At 61.2% G+C, this 23,895-nt stretch overlaps 1 protein-coding gene across 1 annotated transcript in view; it reads right to left on the reverse strand.

Annotated features, from left to right (window-relative positions):
- Positions 1-12,245: 12,245 nt before the first annotated feature.
- Positions 12,246-23,895, reverse strand: part of SLX9 (SLX9 ribosome biogenesis factor) — a 33,637-nt gene continuing 21,987 nt past the window's right edge. Inside the window, exons 5-6 of the mRNA XM_062204446.1 lie at positions 17,234-17,302; positions 12,246-13,825 (exon numbers count right to left, since the gene is read on the reverse strand). Of these exons, the coding sequence (XP_062060430.1) occupies positions 13,702-13,825; positions 17,234-17,302 (193 nt within the window). The 3' untranslated portion in view covers positions 12,246-13,701. The remainder of the gene's footprint in view (positions 13,826-17,233; positions 17,303-23,895) is intronic.

Here is a 23,895-nt window from a genome sequence, read left to right on the forward strand (position 1 = left end):
CGCTGAATGCCACGTTCAAAGCCAGTCTTGGGGCCGGGTGCGAAGAAGCAAGGCAGCAGTCGGTCAGCAGCCCCTGCGTGAGGAATCCCAAACGGTGGGCTTGCGAGGCCCAGATGGCAGCTCAGCTCCTGAAACAAGGAACCAGCCCCGGACAGGCAGGGAGGCGCGCCCGGCCCGAGGGGGCAAGTTGCTGCGCCGGCCCTGCCCGGCGCCTACAGCCTGGACTCGGAGATCCGTGAGGCCCAGCAGGCTGACTTCCAGGTTGTCGGCTTCGCATGGCCTGAAGGTGATGTAAATACCCAGCCGTCCTTGGCAGAGGGAAGGTTCCCTGGTCCTGACTTTGCAGGAAAACATGAATAAGAAGTAAAAGAGAGGCCGGCGCTGTGGTGTAGCAGGTAAAGCCGTTGCCTGTAGTGCCAGCATCCCATATGGGCGCTGATTCAAATCCTGGCTGCTCCACTTCCGATCCAGCTCTCTGCTATGGCCTGGGAAAGCAGTGGAAGATGGCCCAAGTGCTTGGGCCCCTGCACCCATGTAGGAGACCCAGAGTTCCAGGCTCCGGGCGTCAGCCTGGTCCAGCCCCAACCATTGCAGCCCTCTGGGGAGTGAACCAGTGAATGGAAGACCTCCCTCTCTCTGTCTGTAGCTTGTGTTTGGGGCGATGAATGTTCTGTGTGTAGATGGTGGTGGTGTGGGCCACACAGAGTGCAGGCACAGAAGGCCGTCTTGTTACAGCTGAATGTTTATCTAGCTGTTACATTTGAAAGGCAGAATGGCAGAGAGAGAGAGAGAGAGACAGAGAGAGACAGAGGGTTTTCTATCCCCTGGGCCACTCCCCTCAGCCCTGCAATGGCCAGGGCTGGACCAGGCCAAAGCAGAGCCAGGCCCCTCCACGTCTCCCACGTGGGCGGCAGGGACCGAGGCCTGGAGCCGTCTCAGCTGCTTCCAGGTGGGCGTTGTCCGGGAGCTGGATCAGACGCGGAGGCAGGACACCAAGCCAGGCCCTGACTCCGGATGTGGGCTCCCCAAGCTCGGCTTAACCTGCCGCACCACGATGAGGGAGCCGGGGCTGGAAGCAGGCCAGCCCACGCCATCCCACAGCTCCTGGCCAGCGTGCAGACGCCAGACAGAACAGGATGGAAGCCCCTCAGACCAAGATTTGCCAGTGGACAACAAGACCCAGGTCTCGACAGAATCAGGTTAGAAAAGGCTGCGCTGACTGCCCTGGCTTCACAGTAGCCGATGAGTAACCACTGCACCTGCTCTCTGGAGACGATGCGGAAAAGACACAGACACCCCCGACCATGAGCCCACCGCGGCCTCTCTCTCTCTCTCCCCTAGCCCCTCCCCTTTGCAGGGGAACTCCTCATTTTCCTTTTTTTTTTTTAAATGGATTTACTTATTTATTTGAGAGCCAGAGTTACAGACAGAAGGAGAGAGAGAGAGAGAGAGAGAGAGAGAGAGAGAGAGGTCTTCCATCCACTGGTTCACTCCCCAAATGGCTGCAACAGCCAGAGCTGAGCTGAGCCAATCCAAAGCCAGGAGCCAGGAGTTTCTTCCGAGTCTCCCACGTGGGTGACAGGGACCCAGGCACTTGGACCATTTCCGCTGCTTTCCCAGGTGCATCAGCAGGAGCTGGATCAGAAGTGGAGCAGCCGGGACTCGAACCCATGCCCATATGGGATGCCGGTGTCGCAGGCGGAGGTTTAAGCTACTGCACCACAGCACAGGTCCCCTGGCTTCTTACAACAAGACCACTTCTTCCACCCTCAGCGCGTGTCCAGTGTCGGAAGTCGTCTTCGGCACCGGGACGTGAACCTGAGTTCACCTCCCTGTTTCCTTGCAGCCCCGCCAACCCCCTCCTCCCCAGCTTTTTAAAGAAAGTGCAAGGTACGTGAATTACATCTTAATTCCAGAATACTGTGAGAGGTCAGTGTTTCCAGGGACGGGGTACCCGTGATCAAGAGGACGTACCAAGGTCCTGCCTGGGCACTGCGCCTGCGTGGGGACTCCCTCAGGCCACAGCCTGGCCCTGCCCCAGCGCAGGGACGCCCTTGCATGGGGAGCGCCCGAGGCGGCTGCCCTTGGCCGGCTCCCAGCCCCAGCTGTACCCTCCAGGCTGCCATTGATCTCCAGTTCCGAGGATGCCCCATTTGCTGTTGACAGCGTGCGGCTGCACACGGGATTCCCCGGAGCAGACACCTGACTCCAGGACTGTGGGCCGAGGCTGCCCCAGCGCTGGGGGGGCAGGGCGCCAGCCCGGCTGTGCCTCCTCAGCACCCGCACTGGCCGTGTGGCTGGGTTCCCAGCTACATGGCTGGGGGTGCGGGAGCATGACAGAGGCCTCAGCCTGATGCGGCAGCTCAGGGCCCGAGGGTCGCCCGTCCTGAGCCCAGGCGGTCCAGGGTGGCTCAGCCCCACTCCAGACCGCAGGGCGCCCTGGCTGCCCTGGCTGGGATTGGGGCAGGAGTGGGGGCCGCCGCTCAGGAAGTCAGGAGATCCGAGGTCCAGACGGGCCAGTGTCAGAGGCAGGTCAGTCCCAGTCGCCAGCTGCTGGCTTCCTGCCCCCCACCCCCACTGCCAGCCGGGCCCAGCAGCCAAGTCCCGGCGTCACCGCCTGCCGCTGCCTCTCCCCACTGATGGCGGGGCCCCGGGCTCTGTAGCTGCTTGACACGGAGGCGTGGCCACTGCCCTGGCCTGGGCTGCCCAGCCTAGCCGCCATCGGGTCTGCGGGAGCCGCCCACACAGGAGAGGAGCGTGTCATGGAGACCATGGGCAGCGCTGGGCCTCGGGCCTCGGCCCCGGAACGGAGCTGTTTGGATGACTTCAGGGGACAGGGCCTGCTGACCCGCTGCTGGTGGACGAGCCCCCGGGCGTCCAGGGGACACTCCTACGGCCCACAGCGGAGGCACTGGAAGCTGCGGGTCCAAAAGGGCAGTTGTGGAAGCGTAGGCTGTCACACTGGACACCGCGGGGCTGGCCTTTCCCAGAGGGCCGTGCACGTGGGATTGCACAGGTGCAGCCTGCTGGGCCTGCTCTGTCACTTGGAGCCAGGCAGGGCTGGAGCCTGCAGCTCCTGGACGGGCTCTTCTGTGCACCTGCTGACGGGCGGCTCAGTCCACGGAATGGCGTCCCAGGCCGGGAAGCAACACTCTTCTGTTCTTCAGTCCCTAGGCCAGAGCAGGCCAGGAGGGAGGGAGGCTGGGGCCCCGCTGCTGCCGCGGCTGCCACAAGGGTTGCTCTGAGGGCACACAGCTTGAACCTGCGGGTGGGTGGCGGAGCTGGGCTGTGGCCCACGCTGCCCCAGCTCAGTGAGCTGTGGGCCGCGGAGAAGCCGGGGCCGGGGCTCTCCTCTGGGGTCTCCTCTGTGTGCTGCCGACCATCCTGACCCTCCCCATAGCCCCTGCCTCCCACCACACAACTTGTGGGGCCCAGATGGTCACAGAGCCACCCGGGCAGGGGGTGGCCCTGGAAGGGCTCGACGGGGAACGTGGGCCCAGGGCTGTGAGGTGAGCTCGCCCCGGCCCCTCAGCCTCCGCCAGGGAGCTTTAAAAATGGAAGGAGCAGTGGCACCTCGTCCCCGAACGCAGGCAGAGCTGCAAGTGCAGGCTAAAAATACGAGGTGTGTCTCCTGGCCTGCGGTGACACCCCACCCCCAGCCCACGCCTTCCCACGTCACCGGGGCGGCCGTGAACCCCCCAGCACGTCCCTCGGCGAGCACAGCCCCCACTGGCAGACCCCAGCCGGCCCCGCCCTGGTACTGTGGGGGAGGAGCCCTCTGCTCCTGCAGCTGAGCAGGGGTGGGGGAAGTGTGGCGTGGGCTTCTCTCCCCTCTCTGCTGAAGATTAGAGAAAATCCAGAGTTCTACAGACGTCCCCCATGAGTCCTGACCAGGTCTGGGGGCTGCTGTCTTCCTCCCAGGGGGTGTGTGAGGGGGTGCAGGGGGTCCTCTCTAGGGGTGAGCGGCTTGGTCTTGGGGATGGGGGAGGCGGGGCTCCCTCTAACCACCTGTTCCCAGGCCCCGCACAGCCCACATCACCCCGCCTGGGGCTAACTGCCCCCGGGGCCGCTAAGGGACCCTTGTGTGGCCCTAGCAGAGGGGTGGGCCAAGCCCAGGGCCCAGGCCCCCAGGTACCTGTGCAGTGCGGTCGGCAGCGTCTGTGGGCTGCCGTGCCTGGGGCCTTTACATGGGTGGAGCCACCCTGCCCTGCGCCTGCATCTTCTGCTTTTCCTTGCTGTCCTGCAAGTCGGCCTCCCCCTGCCAGCTGTTTCCAGGACCCCTCTCATTTGGCTCCCCGAGAGCCATCCCATCTGGCAGGCTCTGCGGCCGGCCTGCCCTCCAAAGCCATGGCGGCCAGGGGCCCCAGCACGAGGTGGGAGGCAGAGGCCTCGCCAGCCGCACCCTGCAGGCTGGAGTCTGGAGATGGGAGATTCTGAGAGCATGCGTGGCTTCCATGGCACTGACTCGCGGGACCACCCACGTCCCACCACCCCTCCTAAGCCAAGGGACACCTGGGCCAGAGGTCAGGTTCGAGAAGAAAGCCTGCTTTATGCCCACACCCACGTGCACAGGCACACACATGGGAACACACCTCTTGGTCATGGGAGATGGGCTGTCAGTGCCTGCTTCCGCACATGGCGCGGGCAGCCATGGACCCGGACTTGGGGGCAGGGGGATAATGTGGGATGATTTACGAGGCGCTCAGCCCAGGGCCTGGCCCCTGCCCGTGACCACCGTGGACTGGCACCCCCTTGCTGGGCTCAGCTGCACACTCGACGCCTTTGCTAGGCTAAGCGGCTGCAGAGACCCTAGATGAGGGAGGCCGCCCAGGGTGAGGCCAAGACCACGCCCACATTTCCTAGGTGTGCAAGACAAAGCCATGATGTCATCACGAGGCGGAGCTGGCTTCCTGCTCTGTGGGGCCTGCAGCAGCTGAGGCCAGGGCAATAGGGACAGGCGCGTGGACAGCGGCGGCGGGGGCCCAGCAGCAGGGGCGCTCCAACAACAGGGAGGCTCTGGGGCCCTGCAGGCTGCTGGGCTCTGCAGAGCAGGCCCCAGGTTGGGGCTGGGTCAGCGGGGAAAAGGGGGCCGTTTCCTTTGTGGGAGAAGGGATGTTCACTAGGCTTGGGGTCCCTGTGTTCTCATGGCTGCTGTGTGGCCTGTGGCTGCCCCTGGACACTGGGCTGCTGTGGTCAGCTCCCCCTAACAAGACAAAGGAGTGAGGTTCCCGGACTCGGCCTGGCATGGCTGTCAGGGGTGCTCCTGGCCTCTGTTCCCAGCCGGCCTTGCACAGGGTTTGAGGGACACCTTCTTGGCCCACAGCCCTGTGGCCCTGTCATTCATACAGTGGCGTCCAGGCTGTCCCTGGACCACAGCAAACACCCCCGGGCAGCCCGGTGCAGGAGCAGCCGTCCCCGAGGCCAGGGCCAGGGCTGCTCTTCCGGAAGGAGGCACAGAGCAAGGCAGGGAATGCGGCCCGTTCTCTGGGCACCCACCCACCCCAGCCTTGCTGTGAGCAGGGCCCACAGGTGCACACTGACCCCCAGGAGCGGCATGCAGGGGAGAACCCAAGCTACTCATGTATGTTAAAATTCACTAGAGACAGACAGACCAAGCTTCCAGACACTGGCTGGCCCTACAAAAGCTTGCAACAGCTGGGGTGGGGCCAGGCAGAAGCTGGGAGCCAGGAATCCCCGCTGGGTCACCCACACAGTGGCAGAGACCATACCTGAGCCGTCGCCTGCGGCCTCCTGGGGTGCACATTAGCAGGAAGCTGGAGTCAGGAGTAGAGCAGGAACTCAAGCCCCGGCACTCTGATACGGGACACGGGTGTCCACCGCCAGGTCAGGCCCAGGCATCACTCACACCGTGCTGGGTTGGCATTCCTGAGGGAGATGCCTGGGCCGGCATGGCAGCAACAACAGGTTACGTAACCAGGTGGGTGCTCGTGGGAAGCACGTGCCAGTGTCTGATACCAGAAGCTGGGGCTGTAGTACTAATGCCCCACACCCCCAGGCAGCGCCGGGGGACTGTGCTGGTGTACTGCGTGCTGCCCAGTGCGACAAACTGGAGTGGGGTGCTCACAGCTGGGATTGTGAACTGCACCAATATACGACACCCACAGTTAGTGTTGGTGAGTTACACTGTATGCTACACCCAGTTAGTGTTTGTGAGTTACACTGTATTCTGTGGTGGAATGAGGCGGCCATGCCAAAATGGCTTTGGAAACCACATGGCAACAGGCTGTGATTGGATGGCTTCAGAAACCACATGGCAACGGAGTCTGCCTGGCAACAGGCTGTGATTGGATAGGGCATAAACCGCCCCTTGACTGGATTGGCTGCCTTGGCTTATAAGCTGCTGTACCAACTGAAATAAACGAGTCTGCAGGCTGCTTGCCTCTGGCCTGCTTTCACCCGACTCCCGGTGTCTGTGTGGTGACTCCGTGCCTCTTGCCCCCACTGCGCTCCTCTTCTCAGAACAAATCCACAGCAACATCACGCTACACCCACAGTTAGAGTGTTGGTGAGTTACACTGTACACTACACCCACAGTTAGAGTGTTGGTGAGTTACACTGTACACTACACCCACAGTTAGTCTTGGTGAATGTCGCTGTACACTACACCAGGAGTTAGTATTGGTGAATTACGCTGGTGCACTACACTAGCAGCTGGGATTGGTGAACCAACGTGGCCTTCCCAACCCTCGGGGTGGAGCCCAACACCAACCTTGGTGTCCAACAGGCCACACGTAGCAGAGAGGTTGGGGCTGTAGAACAGGAAAGACCAGGCTGGTGAACTACAACCAGCTGGCCCTGGGGCTGCCCTGACCCCTCCGGGCAAGCAGCCGTGTGTCGGAGATGCCAGGTCCCCCAGAGTCCCACACGAGCCCCCGGCTGCCACGTGGCCGATGCGATGTCTGTGGCCACAGACACTCCCTGCTTGCTTGGCCTTGGCTTCATCTCGCTTTTCTCTGCTATGGTCTGGGATCAAGGGCTCGATTCATTTATTTTTCATCTTCAATTGTTTATAATAAAAACATCTCCAACCAAACTTTCCTCCAAGTGCGTTGTTGGCTTCTGGACGCTTTCCTGTGCAGTGTCTTCTGGGCAGCTCCTCTGCTTCCCTTCCAGCTTTCTCCCTGGCCTGGCTGGGCGCCACCAGGCTCGCTCTGCACAGTGGTGCCCATGGGGCCCAGCGGCAGCTGCTGACCCCAGCCCGAGCCAGGCAGGGCTGAGTCCCCGTCTCCACAGGGACTCTTGCCCGACTTGCTGTGGGCCCCGCTGTGACCTCAGCCAGGACACAGGCATTGTTCTGTGCTGTGGTCCTCTGTGCCCAGCTGCTGGGCTGCACTCAGTCCCAGGCAGTCCCAGGCCTGGCGGCTCAGGATGGCACCTCTCGTGGCGTTCATGCTGGGAGCCAGGCCACGAGCGGCTGCGCCTGCAGACAGGAACGGAGCATGTCCCACGGCGGCAAGGAGGCTCCTGGCCCTCCAGGCGGAGAAACCCGGGGGTGGCCCATGGAGGGCCGCGAGCCAGGGGGAAGCTTGGCCTTCAGGCCCGGCCCCAGGGCAAGCAAGGTACTGGCAGGTCAGTTTGCTGACGAGCAGAGACAGAGACGCCTCGGGGTGGTCCCAGCACATGGAACGCGGCTCAGCCGAGGAAGCCACGGAGCCACACTCCAGACTCCAAATCAGCCATGCAGTTGTTAGCACTGCCTGCCCACCAGCAGGGAGACTCAAGACATGCGTGTGTGCCCCCACAGGCCCCAAGGGCCCGACATGGTTCCACCTGCCCCTGTGTTGAGGAATCACAGGGTGCTTTCCCACTCCAGCACAGCACATGGGGAAACCAGGTCCATGCATGACACCTGCGGTGCCCACGCCCATGGCTCTGTCATTCACACACTCTGGGGCCGAGCCTCATCTTGAAACAACAGAGCCAGGAGGCAGAGCCCGGTGCCTGCCCCTCCTGGAGGGAGGCCACTTGTCGCTGTCCAGCTGCTGCTCATGGCCTCGGGGCAGAGCTGAGCTGGCCTTCCCTCTCCCAGGAGCTCCAGGGGGATCGAGCGTGCACAAGACAACCCTGGCCGCCCAGCCTGCCCATGTCCCGCAGGGAGGGGCCCTCCCTGCAGCACCCAGCAGAGTGGTTGCCTGAATGAGTGGGGTAGAGTGGGAGGATGGGCGGGGCCACCAGGCAGGCCCAGTCCCTGGCCTGGGCCAGACTCCCCAGCCCAACACCACAGAAGCAGACATGGCCCCAAGGTCATGCTGGGAGCTGTAGGCCCTTGGGGCCGCCTGAGAAGGGGAGGCACAGGCTGCACCCCCAGGGTGGCACCCCAGCCACACCTGGGCCAGAGGGGCCCTCACCCTCCTCCTGGCTATACGCGATCACCCATGAGGTGGATCAGGAAGTTGAAGGTCATTGTGTGGCAGTCTCTCAGGAGATGGCAAGGGTGTGAGGTGTGTATGAAATGTGTATTAGGAGGTATGTGATACGTGTGAGGTGAGGTGTATGGTTAAGACATGAGGGGTGTGTGTGTGTGTGCTTGTGTGTGGTGCCCATGTGTGGCATGTGGTATCTATGTGTCTGTGTTGTTTATGTGTATGGTGTATGAAGTGTGTGAAGTCCATGTGTCTGTGGTATCTATGCATGTATGTGTATGATGTGTGTATGGTATGTGAGGTGTATGTGAATTGCGTGTGGTATTCATGTGTGGTGTCTGTGTATGGTGTATGAGGTATGTGTGTGGTATGAGATAAGACATGTCTCTACATGTCTGTGGTGTTCACACATGTATGTGTGTGGTGTGGTGTTGTCTTTACATGTCTGTGGTATCTCTGAGGTACGTCTATGTGTCTGTGTTGTGTGTGAGGTGGGCGTGTCTACATGTCTGGTGTCTGTGTATGTGTGAGGTAATGTGTGTCTCTGTATCTTCAGTCTCATGTGTTTGGTGTGTGTGTGAGGTAGTCATGTCTCTGTGTGTCTGGTATCTATGCATGTATGTGTGGTGAGATAATGTGTGTCTATGTGAGGTGGGCATGTCTGTGGTGTAACATGTCTGTGGTGTGAGGTAACGTGTCTCTGTGAGGTGGGCAGGTCTATGTTATGTGTGTGGTGTGTGTGAGGTGGGCATGTCTATGTTATGTGTGTGGTGTAACATGTCCGTGTGAGGTGGGTGTGCCTGTGTCCAGTGTCTATGTGTGTGGTATGAGGTAATGTGTCTCTGGCACAACATGTCTGCATGACTGTGGTATCTATGCATGTGTGTGGTGTGTCTCTGTATGAAGCAGGCATGTCTACATGTCTGGTGGGTATGAGGTGGGTCTGTCTACATGTCTGTGTATGGCATGAGGTAATGTGTCTGGTATAACATGTCTCTACATGTCTGTGGTATCTATGCATGTGTATGGTGTAAAGTATTGTGTCTGGGCCCGGCACCATGGCTCACTTGGTTAATCCTCTGCCCGCAGCACCGGCATTCCATATGGGTGCCAGGTTCTGTCCTGGTTGCTCCTCTTCCAATCCAGCTCTCTGCTGTGGCCCGGGAAGGCAGTGGAGGATGGCCCAAGTGCTTGGGCCCTGCACCTGCATGGGAGACCAGGAGGAAGCACCTGGCTCCTGGCTTCAGATCAGCGCAGCGCACCAGCCGTGGCGGCCATTTGGGGGGTGAACCAACGGAAGGAAGACCTTTCTCTCTGTCTCTCTTACTGTCTAACTCTGCCTATCAAATAAATAAAATCTAAAAAAAAAGTAGTGTGTGTGTGAGGTGTGTCTACGTCTCTGGTGTATATATGTATGTGTGGTGTGAGGTAACAGGTCCCTGTGAGGTGGGCGTGTCTACATGTCTGTGGTGTGAGGTGACGTGTCTCTACGTGTCTGTGGTGGCTGACTGAGCCTGCACAGGCTGACGAGACCACATCCTCTGTCTGGGGTCCTGCTCTCTCCCCCGTGATGTGGGCGCACGCTCCTCCCAGGGTGAAAGGTGACAAGGCAGAGGGCAGTCCCTGGAGCTCTGGCCACAGGCGCTGGCTGGCCAGGAGGCTCCTCCTCCTCAGGCATGGGCTCCCCATGTGCAGAGGAAGGGGCGGCCCAACACCCGGGCTTCCTGCCGGCGCTCCAGGGCCTTCTCCTTCCGGTGGCACGGGCCGGGGGGGCACAGGAGGACCCACCAGGCACCACCGTCCCCAGCGCCACTGTGGCTCTGGGAGGAAGACCGGCACCTAGGAGTGCAGGTGGCCACTCTCCTCTGAGGAACACCCCGCCAAGAATCTGAAGGACGGCGTACACACAGCCACGCATCGGGGCAGGCCTGTAACTGCCGCTGACACGCATTACCTCAGCTCTGAGGAAAGCGTAAAACCTGCTGTCTGACGCAAGGCTTGGGGTGCTTGCCGGGCCAGATGCGCCTCGGCAGGCTGCAGCGGGCGGGGAGGCCCAGCCGCTATCGCCCGCCAGGCGCCCGCCATCCTGGAAGCATGGGCTGATAGCGGCCCCGGAGAGCCTTGGTCCCAGGGCGGCGGCTGAGAACTCGCTGGAGGCCTGGAGGGGCCTGTCCCCAGCCGCGGGAGCCACATCCAGGCCTGGGTGGGAGCCAGCAACTCCCAGTGTTTTGTGCGATATTATCAGTGTGTGAGGAACATTCCAGAAGCAACACGCCTGGTGTTTGTCTAACAGACGGCTTCCAAGCAGCACAGAGCCCTGCGGGTGCAGCTGCCTGAACCAACGTGCAGCCTGGGAGCCATGTCTATGCTGAGTCCCCGGCCCATGGCTTCCTCCTGCTGGGACACACCTCATGGCATCCAACTCAGTCCACAAACAGTCAGTGCTGGGGATGCCAGGGCCTGGGCTGGGGGTGAATCAGACACTGCCCCGGGGATGGGGCAGCCAGCCACATGCAACCCGGGTACCAGCTGGCCCCTGGCGCTTTTCATGAAACAAGAGCAGCCGGGGCCACTGTGTGGCTGAGGGCTGCTGGCCGGCTCATCCCCTGCCCACTCCACCCCTATCTCCACTTGAGGCACTGACCCACCCACAGCTCCAGCATGCTCTGCGTGTCCTCAGCCCCGGGCAGCAGGACAGCATAAGCGGGAGGGACCCACTGGGGACGCCGGAGTCAGGCGCCCAGGGCCTCCCTGGCTTCCATACAAAGGGTGGAGCTGGCCGCAGCCTGGGCCGTCCCAGACCTGCCGTTGCGCTTTCCTGCCTCGCCAACGGTGAAATCATCCATTGCCTCACTCACCTGTTCCAGGTGCTGCCAGGGTAGCAGCGCTCGCGGCAAGGAGCAAAGCCACGAGCAGCCACACCCAGGTGCCTCATGCGGAAGAGGCTGGGAGTCAGACCCTGAGCCGGGAGGCCCGAGGTACGGGATGGGGCAGGAGGGACGTGGGCCCCAGTCCAGCTCTCTGCTGTGTGTGCACCAGTGGCCCTCTCAGCCCCCGCAGTGCTCACTGTGCCCGCACATCTGCTCACCCCGGGGCGGGGCCAGGTCCTAAACTCTCGCCAGGGCCACCACCTCCACCTGCTCCTCCCGTCCACCTGCTCCTCAGGAGGAACATCAGCACAGCAGGCGCAAGGCAGCCGCGGGTAGCTGGCAACACAGCAGCCCCAAGAGGCTCAGGCGGGCCTGCCTGCTGCCCAGTGGCCCGGTGCTGCGACACCCAACTTCCGGCCTCCAGGACTTGGAGCTGCTCACGGGTTCACGAGGGCTGGACTCCCGAGTTTTCAGCATCACTGTGGCACAAGGTCACCCTAACCACCACGGTCAGTGCCGGTGCTCCACACAGCACAGGTGACCCGCCCACCTGCAGGCTGGGGGCAGGAACTGCAGGACGCCTTGGGACCAGGGGCGGCCCCGGGGCTGGGGACTTGCCGAGTGTGGCAACATCACCTGGGACAGCCGGTGCTCATGGCTGCCAGCACAGCACCCACAGGGAGAGCAGGACAGCAGCTGGGGAGACGGGTGCGCTGTGGGGAAGACGGGCTCAGGTGGTGAGGTGTGCAGAGCAGGGCAGGCGGCATGCCTTGGCCCCTTGGAGCTGCCACAATGAGCACAGAGCAGGCGGGCGCCCGCCCACCTCTGCCTGTGAGGCCTTTGGGGGCCCCTCCACACAGGGCCCAATGTCCGGGCAGCATCTGCGGCCTTGTGTATCCCAAAGTCCTGCAGGCCCCAGCACCACCAGCCCCTGGAGGCTTTTATCTGCTGTTTCTCCTTGAAGTAAGGGAATGAGCTGAGGGCTCCAGGGTTCACGAAGCCCCTCTCGGATTTATTAGAAACGCACAACAGCAGTCCCCAGCCCGTGTCCCCGCCGTCCTGGGATGTCTGTGCCCAGGCAGAGCAAGCGTGCGGCTCCTTCCCGGGCCACTCTGCCCAGCAATCCTGCTCCTCCAGGGCCATCCCACACAGCATGGCCAGCACCCAGGTGCGAGGCCTGGACGCCCAGCAGACTTTGCAGGGGCCGGCTGCAATGTCCCCTGGCTGAGGCCCCATCCTGGCCACACGTGGTCTGTTCTCCCATGAAGGACCCCCGAGGGGAGGCACCAGTTTCTACGCCAGAGTCATGAGTTCTGGTGCCAAGTGTCAGGAGCAGGTGGGCACAAGCCACGGTCAGACTGGAGTCCCCTGGAGCCTGGGAAGCCGGTGGGGTGGGGGTGTTTCTCAGAACACTAACCCAGCCAAGGACGAGCCTTCAGGGGCCCTTGTGCTGACCCCAGATCTGGAGACAGCTCCGGGAGAGGCCCAGGACTGACCCATGTGGACTCTGGGTGGGGACAGCCCTGCCACGGGCTGACACAGCTCAGACGAGCCCGCTCCAGGCACACTGTGAGATCTGCACGCACGCCTGGCTCTGGGCCCGGCGCTTACCTCACCACGGTCATGGGCTTGTCACCACTGCTGCTTCACGAACGGCTTCTGCCAGGGCAGTGCAACTGTCTCCTGGCTGACGGCGGCTTCAGGGACACAAGGGACTCTGTCTCCCTCAGACGCAGCAAAGGGTCCAAGGCCAGGCTGGGCCTGCTCCAATCCCCGTGCACCAGGAGGGCATTCTGCCGTGGTCGGCAGAGGCAGCCGGGGCTCAGCAGCACCGAGGCCAGAGGGAGTCCAGAGAAGGGCAGGAGGAGCCCACGATGGGGTGGACACTTGGTGACTGAGGCAACTGAGTGGCCCGGAACCGACCAGGGCACTGCAGGCAGCGGAGCTGAAAGCCAAGACAGGGCCAACGGAAGACAGTCAAGCAGCAGGCCCCGCCCCTAGGTGCTCTCTCCATCAGTGACAGCGACAGGTCCCTGGACCACTCACGGATGAGACATCTACACCCGTAGGCGGCCTTCCCAGACACGTGACGTCAGCACCCCTCTCAGCCGGGAGGCCTGTGAGTGTAGGGGCCTCTGGGATGAGGAAGTGAGCCCACAGTGCACTGCAGGCCCCTCACAGCCAGGCCTCCTGCCCCCCCTAGGCTAGCTGTCAGAGACGTGTGTGTGTGTGTGTATGCACTCCCAGGAGGGGTGTGTGTGTGTGTGTGCTCCCAAGAGGGGTGTGTGTGTATGTGGCACAGAGGCATTCTCTGTGTGTGCTCCCAGGAGGGGTGTGTGTCGTGTGTGTGTGTGTGCGCCCCAGGAGGGGTGTGTGTTTTCCCTCTTCCAGGCTTGAGACACGGTCCGTGTGCGTCCTGCGGAGCTCAGGACACACTGGTGTGCTGGTCACAGCTGGCTGCTGCTTTCCAGCTGTAGCTGGTGGGCCAGTTGCTGCCCGATGGCCAGCAGGGGGCTGGCTCTGTAGGCTGGACTGGCCAGTAGCTCCTGAAACCGGGTCCTTTCTTCCTCGCTGAAAGAATGGAGACCAGAGTCAGTTACCACAGGACAGACTGTCCAGGCCTGGTGCTGCCCTGGGCTCTCCCTGTGGCCACATGCAGGCCCTGGGGCTCCTGTATCCACTCTGGGGCTTAGGGAGCCTCCCTCCATAGCAGGCCTGGGAGGGGCCCAGATTGTTGCCAAAGCCAGGATCTGGGAAAGGAGGCAGCAGCCTGTGCGCCTGCAGACATGTTTGGGGCTCCCTCCACGGCGAGATGGAAACAGACCATGCAGGGTCCGAGCAGGAACCCAGACAATCAAGAGGCTGTCCGCAGAGGCGGCTCATGGCGGATAGGCGCCATGGTTGGCAGGCGCTGCCCCGACCGCACGGCCAGCGGGGCTTGCTCTGGGGGTCTCTCCCCAAGCCCAGCGCAGCCAGGTACACCTCCAGGGGCCCTGGAAGATGGCAGTGGCCATGGTGCTGACCTCAGATCTGGGGAGCAGCTCCAGGAGAGGCCCAGGACAGATCCATGGGGACTCTCGGTGGGGCCAGCCCTGGCCGTGGGCTGAGGACATGCTCTGGCTTGTAATCCAGGGGACCTAGGCAAGTCCAACGCACACTAATGGGACACCCCACCCAGCACGAGGCTGCCGGCACCTACTGGTTACTGGCCATCACCTCCCACCATTGAAACCCCAGGCCTGCACAACTCAGGTCCTGCTCGCGTGTGGGTGGACGGACCCCTCACTCATGGTGAGGATGAGGGTGCGGTTCGCAGTGAGCCAGGGGTCACAGAGCTGCTGGCACTACCCCGACCCTGTGGCCAGCCCGGCTCCTACTCTCTGGGCCTCTCGAAATCCAGTACAGGCCTGCAGCCCTGCCTGGGTGCAGCTCAGGAGCACTGGGGCCACCAGGACCTGCACAGTCCCTGCCTTGGGCAAGTGGGCCCACCTGGGAGCGTCAACACAGCTATTAAGTGACCGAGGAGCCCTGAGGTTCTGAAGCTACTGCCCTCAGCAAGGATCCTGGGGTCCCAGATGGGGAGGCAGAGACCAGCTGGGGCTGCATGTGAGGCCCACACGCCTGCGAGAGAGCGGAGGCTACCTAGGCATGGGATGGGAACTCCTGGACCCAGCAGGTTACGCCGCACTCACACAGGAGAGAAGCCCACAGGCAGGGCCTGCCCACCTGGTGCCAGCCCCTTCCCTGGCGCGGTGACACTGGACATCCGGGAGCTCACAGGGCAGACACAGGCACAGCCCGCGGGAGCACAGGCACAGGTCACACGCACTGCATGGAGGGTGCCGTGCAACAGAGGGATTGGGGGTGCAGAGGGGGTATAGCCTGCTCATGTGTGCACACATGAACACATCACACACCACACACATGTGCCACACGTTTGAACACATCATGTATGCACATGCACGCACACATAACCACACACACACCCTTCCAAGTGGGGTCTGGGAATCACAGGATCCAACTCAGACATCCGAGCACTCAGGACATGGACAGGAAACCCATGCAGCTTCCCAAAAGGGGGTGCGAGCGAGCGGGGTCCTCTCCCTCCCAGAAGCTGCTCTGCAGAACCAGACCTGCGGCAAAGGCAGCAACAGTCGGCCGGGCCAGGCACCGGGCACGGCCTGGGGCAGACCCCTGCTCGTCCCCAGAGCAGGAGGGCGCTGCAGGGCTGGGCTCACCTCCAAGGAGGGAGAGGCCACGAGCCGGACTGCCCTGAGAATTTCTGTCTGGACACAGGCTGAGGAAGAGCCCAGCTCAAGACACAGGAGACACAGAGACAGAGCAAGCACTAAAGCTAGAAAAGGAGATTCTAGAAAAGCACCTCAGGCGGACGTGGAAGACAAACCAAAGGTGCAACAAACGCAGAACAGGCGTCCTGAGGGAGAGCCAGGCCCTGAGCAGCACGGCAGCTGCCGACTGACACGACTCCAAACCCATGGAATCTGGGCTGCACACTGACAGGCACAGGTGAGGGCTGACGGTGAGCGCCTGTACCTGTAGCCTACACACTGACAGGCACAGGGTGAGAGCTGACAGTGAGCACCTGTACCTGTGGTCTACACACTGACAGGCACAGGCTGAGGGCTGACGGTGTGCGCCTATACCTGTGGTCTATACACTGACAAGCACGGGGGTGAGGGCTGATGGTGAGCGCCTGTACCTGTACCTGTGGCCTACACACTGACAGGTACAGGGTGAGGGCTGACGGTGTGCGCCTGTACCTGTGGTCTACACACTGACAGGCACAGGGGTGAGGGCTGATGGTGCGCACCTGTACCTGTGGTCTATACACTGACAGGCATGGAGATGACAGCTGACAGTGAGAGCCGGTACCTATGGTCTACACACTGAAGGAGCATAGGGGTGGGAGTTGACAGTGAGAGCCGGTACCTGTGGTCTACACACTGACAGGCACAGGCTGAGGGCTGACGGTGAGCGCCTGTACCTATGGTCTACACACTGACAGGTACGGGAGTGAGGGCTGATGGTGAGCGCCTGTACCTGTACCTGTGGCCTACACACTGACAGGCACAGGATGAGGGCTGACGGTGTGCACCTGTACCTGTGGCCTACACACGGACAGGCACAGGGTGAGGGCTGACGGTGAGCACCTGTACCTGTGGCCTACACACTGACAGGCACAGGGGTGAGGGCTGATGGTGCACACCTGTACCTGTGGTCTATACACTGACAGGCATGGAGATGACAGCTGACAGTGAGAGCCGGCACCTGTGGTCTACACACTGAGGGAGCATAGGGGTGGGAGTTGACAGTGAGAGCCGGTACCTGTGGTCTACACACTGATGGAGCACAGAGGTGACAGCTGACAGTGAGTGCCTGTACCGATGGTCTACATGCTGACAGGCACGGGGGTGAGAGCTGACTCTGCCTGCACCTGTGGTCTATACCCTGACGGAGCACAGGGGTGACAGCTGACAGAGCCTGTATCTGTGGTCAGCACACTGGTGAGGCACAGGATGACTTGGAGACAAGGAGTAATGGTCTCAAAGCCACCCCAGAAAATCTCCCCAGGGTGTAAAACTCAAGCCTCTCGGAGCTCCCCACAGTGCAGGGAAACTGAAGGCAAGCCCGCCAGACTGGGAGGACAGCAAGAGGACAGCTGCACGTGACCTCCCACGTGACCTCTGCTAGCCACAAGTCCTGGCTCCGCTCACGGGGCTGAGCCGCAGAGCCACACAGAAGCCTGTCCCGTCCATGTCACCCCAGGCAGAGAGCAAGGTCTCAATGCCACTGGCTACACTCTGGGGACAGACAGGGTTACAGTCTGCCGTGACCGGGACCTGTCCACCTTCCCCACACCCTGACTGCAGGATACTGCCCTCAACTGCTCTCAAATAAAGCAAACTCACAAAGCTTGAAACTGCCACACTGGGTCACAAGGCAAAACCAGCTACTCACAGGAGCTGCTGTCTCTGGGCCGCACTCATCCGGCTGAGCTCCGCTGGCCTGGGCTTGCTGCTCTGCCGCCTGGGGACAAGGAGAAGCCAGTCAGTGTGCACCCCCTCCTGCCACACTTGCCCTGCAGCAGGCCCTGTGCTGGCCCAAAAGGACCACGCACCACAGGACACAGGCACCAGCCCCATACCGGCCACCTTCTCTATAGCTACGTGCCCATGCCTCAGCTCCTCGGATGGTTGGGCCAGCAGGGACGTGTCACGGCACACCCCTGCCCAGACCACGCCACCTCTGCTGACAGGTCACTGACACCTGCTCTCTGTGCAGTCATGCCGTGCTGATGGCTGAGCTGGGAGCCACTGCTTGAGCCACACACGGTGGCTGTGGAGGGTGCCCTCGAGCAGGCTGTGCCCCTGCTTCCAGCCAAGATCCCCCGTCACAGTGGAGAGGGGGGCCCCGAGTGCTGTCACCTGTCCCTGGCTTCCTGGGCTTTTCCAAACACCAAGCTGGGTGTTGACCGGGCAGATGGGTCAGAGGGCCCTGCTGCCCAGCACATGGCAAGCTCCGGCCCGGCAGTCAGCCCCAGGCAGGCTCCGCCACGGGAGCACCGGGACCACTTTCCTCACATCTCTTAGAACCTGGCCCCGAGGGCTGCACCAGCAAGGGAGCCCCACCTCCGGACCTGGGCAGACAGCCAGTGGAGAAGAAGGAGGAGGGGCGGGAAGCTGCCCGAAGGCCTCAGGCCAACACCTGAGCTTAGCTTCCAGCCCAGGGGCCCAGCCCTTCACTCACACTGAGACTTGAATGCAAGCCGTCCCTGTCGCCTCAGGCAGTGCCTCGGGGCTGGCGCCCGACTCGTCCTCCACAGCTGGCCTGGAGCACGGCCGTGCTTCCCAGCTCCTCTGCCCATGTCTTCCCTCCAGACACCCACCTCAGCAATGTCAAAGCAGCAGGCGTGTGGTGCAGCAGCTAAGATACTCTCGGACACCCACATCCCATCACAGCGCCTGGGTTCAAGGCCCAGCTCTCCTTGGGCCCCGTTCCCTGCTGATGCACACCTGCGAGGTAGCTCTGATGGCTCAAGAACGGGGGTCCCTGCCACCCACGTGGGAGAGCCAGATGAGTTCCCAGCTCCTGGCTATGCCCTCGCCCAGCCCTGGCTGGTGCCTGCCTGTGGGGAGTGACTCAGTGGTTCTCTCTCTGCTTTCCAAATAAATAAAACAATTTTTAAAACCAAGCTCCAAAGGCAGAGTGGTCTCCCCCAGTGAAGAGCAGCAGCACGACAGGTCTGCAGGGACAGTGACCCTGAGCCGCTCTGGCCGAGTGCCCTCAGCTGCGCTGGCCTTTAGGAGGCCCGAGGTGGGAGGACGGCCCTGGACTCAGCTGTCAGCCCCAGGGCACCATGGGCCTCAGCAGCAGCCGAGGCCTCGTGGGCTCCCACGTGCAGGCGGCTCTGTCCCAGGGCACATGGGGCCTTGCGGGCCTTGGGCACTGTACCACCGAGGCTCTTGTGCCCTCAGAGGCCGGGCTTCCAGGAGGCCCCAGCCCTCCCCTGAGCAACAGACTCCTCGCAGGGGCCCGGTGACGGCACAGCCCCACTGCCAGGCGGTCTGCTGTGCGCTGCCTGCCGTGGGGCAGGTTGAGGGAGTGAATCCTCAGGAGGCACCTGCTTGGCTGGCCTCCAGCCCCAGACATCCCCTAACTGCCCCAGGCGGATGCAGGTTGGCCACTGAGCCCTGGGCTAGGAACGTCCAGGCTGCCTCACACACCTACTCCAGCCTGAATCCAGGCCACCTGTGGTGGGTGTGGGGCGAGTACAGCTGGCTACCAATCATGCAATGTGGGCATCTTAAAAAGCCACTGGTTGCTGGCGCCGCGGCTCACTAGCCTAATCCTCCGCCTCTGGCAGCGGCACCCCGGGTTCTAGTCCCAGTCAGGGCGCCAGTTCTGTCCCAGTTGCCCTTCTTCCAGTCCAGCTCTCTGCTGTGGCCCGGGAAGGCAGTGGAGGTTGGCCCAAGTGCTTGGGCTGCACTCACATGGGAGACCAGGAGGAAGCACTTGGCTTCAGATCAGTGCGGTGCGCTGCGCCGGCCATAGCCAGCATTTGGGGGGGGGGGGGTGAACCAACGGAAGGAAGACCTTTCTCTGTCTATAACTCTGTCAAAAAAAAAAAAAAAAAAAAAAAGCCACTGGTTTTTTTCCTCTTTGGTTCCTTGCCATTGAGGGCCTGCACGGCCCCTGTGCCTCCAGGGCGCATGGCCTTTGCGCCACCCACCCCATGCTTCCTGGCCTAGATGCTCCTCCACCTGGCTGGTTCCTCGTAGTGGCAAAAACCAATTACTGGCCGGCACTGTGGCTTAACAGGCTAATCCTCCGCCTTGCGGCGCCGGCACACCAGGTTCTAGTCCCGGTTGGGGTGCCAGATTCTATCCCGGTTGCCCCTCTTCCAGGCCAGCTCTCTGCTATGGCCCGGGAAGGCAGTGGAGGATGGCCCAAGTCCTTGGGCCCTGCACCCACATGGGAGACCAGGAGAAGCACTTGGCTCCTGGCTTCGGATCAGCGAGATGCGCCGTCCGCAGCGGTCATTGGAGGGTGAACCAGCGGCAAAAAGGAAGACCTTTCTCTCCGTCTCTCTCTATCCACTCTGCCTCTCAAAAACAACAACAACAACAATTACTGATATTGTGAATTGCCTAAATTACTCTGGTGAACAGTAACATTTTGCATAACAATGGACTTTTGATCCAGCTGACAAAGAAGCCTTTGCCCAACTGATGCTGAGCCCCCTGGTTAAGAGGTCTTCATCAGAGGCCAGGGCTGTGGCTCAGTGGGTTAAAGCCCTGGCCTGCAGCGCCGGCATCCCATGTGGGTGCCAGTTCGTGTCCCAGCTGCTGCTATGGCCTGGGAAAGCAGTGGAAGATGGCCCAAGTGCCTGGGCCCCTGCACCCACCTGGGAGACCCGGAAGAAGCTCCTGGCTCCTGGCTTCAGATCAGCTCAGCTCTGGCCATTGCAGTCATTTGGGGAGCGACCCGGTGTATGGAGGACCTCTGTCTCTCTGGCTCTACCTCTCTAACTCTTTCAAGTAAATAAAATTAATCTTCAGAAAAAACCTTGGAATCTACATATCATCAGTTAAGGTCCCTAACCTAAGGGGTGTCTCCCTCTCACCATCGTCCTGAGAAACAGACTCAAGCACACAGACTGGGGAGGGGTACAGAAGACACGTGCGCAGTGCTCGATCCGAATCAGCAGCCAGATTCCTAACGATGGTGCACACGTACCTTGCTGGATTCATGGATACATGTGAGATGGAGCAAACATCAGCATCGAGAAGATCGAATACCTTCAAGTAACTTGTATGTGTTGCTAAAGAAACTTCAAACGTGTGTCCACCTCCCCAACTCACAGAAAGCCAGTAACTGACGCTGGGGTGGAGGAAGAAGGAATTTACTGCAAAGTGCAGAGCAAGAAGCCAGACAGCTACTGCTTAATTCCAAGTGGCTTTCAATCAAGCCTCACAAGCCTTCTCCAAACGGCATCCTACCAGTCTGCAGCAGCAGCAGGAGAGCAGCTGTCAGGCTATGTTGCCATTGGACATGTGCTCACTTGTGGAAGGCAAGGGCCCCTCTGGAGGAGGAGGTCTGTAACCTCCTTCATCAGAACAAGCGACCAGGGACGGCCATGGCTGACTCCAGCGCAAAAAGCCTCTCTCACGGTCACGAACCAAGAGAATTAAAGGCAAATGTACCACGAAGTTGTGAGAAAAGGGAAGGTCAAGAGAGTCCTGAGAGCCTGCAGAAGGCTGATGTGCATGTCCAGCTGGAAGAAGTGGCAAAAACTGAAAAAGCCCAGGGCCAGTGGTGTGGCAGAGCAGGTGGGGCCACTGCCTGCAGTGCCGGCATCACTGTGGATGCCAGCTCAGGTCCCAGCTGCTCCACTTCTGATCCAGCTCCCAGGAGAGGGTGGCCCGGGTCCTTGGGCCCCTGCACTCATGTGGGTCACCCAGAAGAAACTCCTGGCTCCTGGCTTTGGATCGGCACAGCTCCAGCTGTTGCAGCCATCTGGGGAGTGGACTGGTGGATGGAGGCTATCTCTCTCTCTGTCTTTGTCTCTACACTTCTCTCTGTAACTTTCAAAATAAAATAAAATAAATCTTATAAAAAAAAAAAAAAGCCACCGAGGCACAGGAGAGGTTCCAGATAACACAGAATGAACACTGGCACGCCGGACCCAGGAGTTGAGATCACGAAGGGAAGACACAGGGGACCCCAACTTTCAAAATGTGTCTGGGCTGTCAGGTACTCGGAGACCCAACAGGAAATGGCGAGGAGTGGATGGACCAGAGGCAAAGCCCCGTCTGTCGAGGGGCAGCCCAGGTGAGCGCCCAGGTGCTTCCTCCCACAAGGGTCAGCCCTGTCCTGTGGCTGCAGTGACCCTTCACCACCACGGCTACTGGGCATTGCCTACCACCTCCATTACAATATGGCGCCTGGCAGATGTTCAAGGGGCGTGTCTGTGGCTGCCACGGTTAAGCTACATAAGATCAGACCACCAGCAGGGATAGGTCCACTTTAGTTCCGGACACATGGACAGTGCGTGATCCCTATACTTTGCTTAAGATGCCCCTGTGCGTAGTCCACCCACTCCTGCATGACCTTTCCGCTGAAGGCTCCTCTACTGTGCATGTCTTTCGTAAGCTTTATAAGCCTGTACACTTCCTCAATAAAGTAGTTCCTGCTTCGACAGAACTGATGGGTGCTTGCAGTGTTTGACCCATCGACCTTACCTCTCCCGTTCACCTTGTCGCGGAGTGTCTGTACTGTCCCCTGCTGGTCAGGGGCCAGCCTCAGGTTTAAGACCCGCAACACACAGCACTCTGGAGCTCAGGCCCAAGATGTGTTGGGGCCGACGCTGCAGCGGATGTCAGCAGCAAGGCAGGTCCTGAGCAGTCATGCAAGTGCAGCCAGGCCGGCATCTCCTGTGTAGCGGGAGGCACCTGCAGCCTTCTCCTAGGCCAGAAGGGATCCTTGCAGGGACAGCTGACTCCGGAACGGGCAGGAAATGCCCGCGATGCACCAGAGCCCCTGCCAGGGCAAGGAGTGGGGAGGGCTCAGAAGCCATACAGCAGCCCACGGCGCTGGGGTGTGGGAAGCGGACCGGGCATCAACCAGAGGAGCTCCCAGCAACAAGATGGAGGAGTGCTGGATCCTAGCCCGGAGTGTAAAATAAATACCCATGAGGCCACTGGCATAAGTCAATGATTGATAAACAGGATGAGCACCACACAATTCTGTGGATGCCGCGTCTCCTCTCCCCCATCAGTGGGGCTGTGCGTGGCAGCTTCTCCCCGGGGAAAACACTGCGCCATGAGAAACCCAGACGCCTCTCAGCCGGGGGCGGGGTCAGCAGCACGGGGACCCTACAGGACACCATGAAGAAGGCCTCTGGGTCAGGAGCTTCCTCCCAGCCGCCCCAGCCCCCGCCTCTCCCCAGGTGTACAGGGCAGGCACACACACTCCTGCCACACGGGGCGGGCACACGCGCTCCTGCCACACGGGGCGGACACACGCGCTCCTGCCACACGGGGCGGGCACATGCACTCCTGCCACACGGGGCGGGCACACTCACTCCTGCCACACGGGGCAGGCACACGCACTCCTGCCACACGGGGCGGGCACACGCGCTCCTGCCGCACGGGGCGGACACACACACGGGGCGGACACATGCACTCCTGCCACACGGGGCGGACACACGCACTCCTGCCACATGGGGTGGACACACGTGCTCCTGCCACACGGGGCGGGCACACACACTCCTGCCACATGGCGGGCAGCCTCCTGCAGACTGCCCAGGCCCCCGAGACAGGGGTCTGAGAGATGGTCCCAGCCAGGAGGGTCCTGGGGGACGGGGGCGGGAGGACTTGAGACCGGTGGTGTCCTGGCAGGGGCAGGATGTTGGGGAAAACCCAGAAGTTCAATGCTTGGACTTAAATTACCACCCCGTCACCAAGACTCTCCCATCAGCACGGTTCCCAGAGTGACAAACACCAGGCTGAGGGCGCCATCCTCAGCAGGAGAGCCAGATGCCAGGGGTGTGGCCCCTGCAGGCACCACTCTGCTTCCCACTCTAACATGAGCTTCCTCAATAGCTTCCCAGCTGAGGGGTGGGAGGGGCTGAGACAGGGCAGGGACCGCCCCGCCCCGTCCGGCAGCGGGCACGCTCCTCCTGGGGCTGGGGGGGCTGCTGTGTATGCGGCCTCTCCCTTCTGAGGGCCCAGCACATTTTTCAGATGAGAAAACTGAGAAAGGGGAAAGACCCTTGACCAGGGCACATTTTTGTTTGGGAACCAGGAATGCAATCTGTACCGACGGCTCCAGCAGCCCTGGCAGCCACTCTTCCCTGAACCAAATGCTCTGGAGCTTCTGGCCTATGGAGCCACCGCCTGCCTGGGTGACACTGCCTGTGGCCCCTGCTTTTTCCACGAAGTTCAGTAGCAGCAAGATTACTTTAAGGCAAAATGAGAGGTGGCGTGAACAGATGACAAAGGCCAAGCAACTATGAGGGCACAGAAAGCCATGAAGTCTGTCCCATTTGTCCCTAAAGCTGAGGCCACAGCTCCAGGGCCCCATCCCTGCTGACCACAACCCCCCGGCATCTCCATTGG

Source organism: Lepus europaeus, chromosome 2 (genome assembly GCF_033115175.1).
Source record: "Lepus europaeus isolate LE1 chromosome 2, mLepTim1.pri, whole genome shotgun sequence".
Classification (NCBI taxonomy): Eukaryota; Metazoa; Chordata; class Mammalia; order Lagomorpha; family Leporidae; genus Lepus; species Lepus europaeus.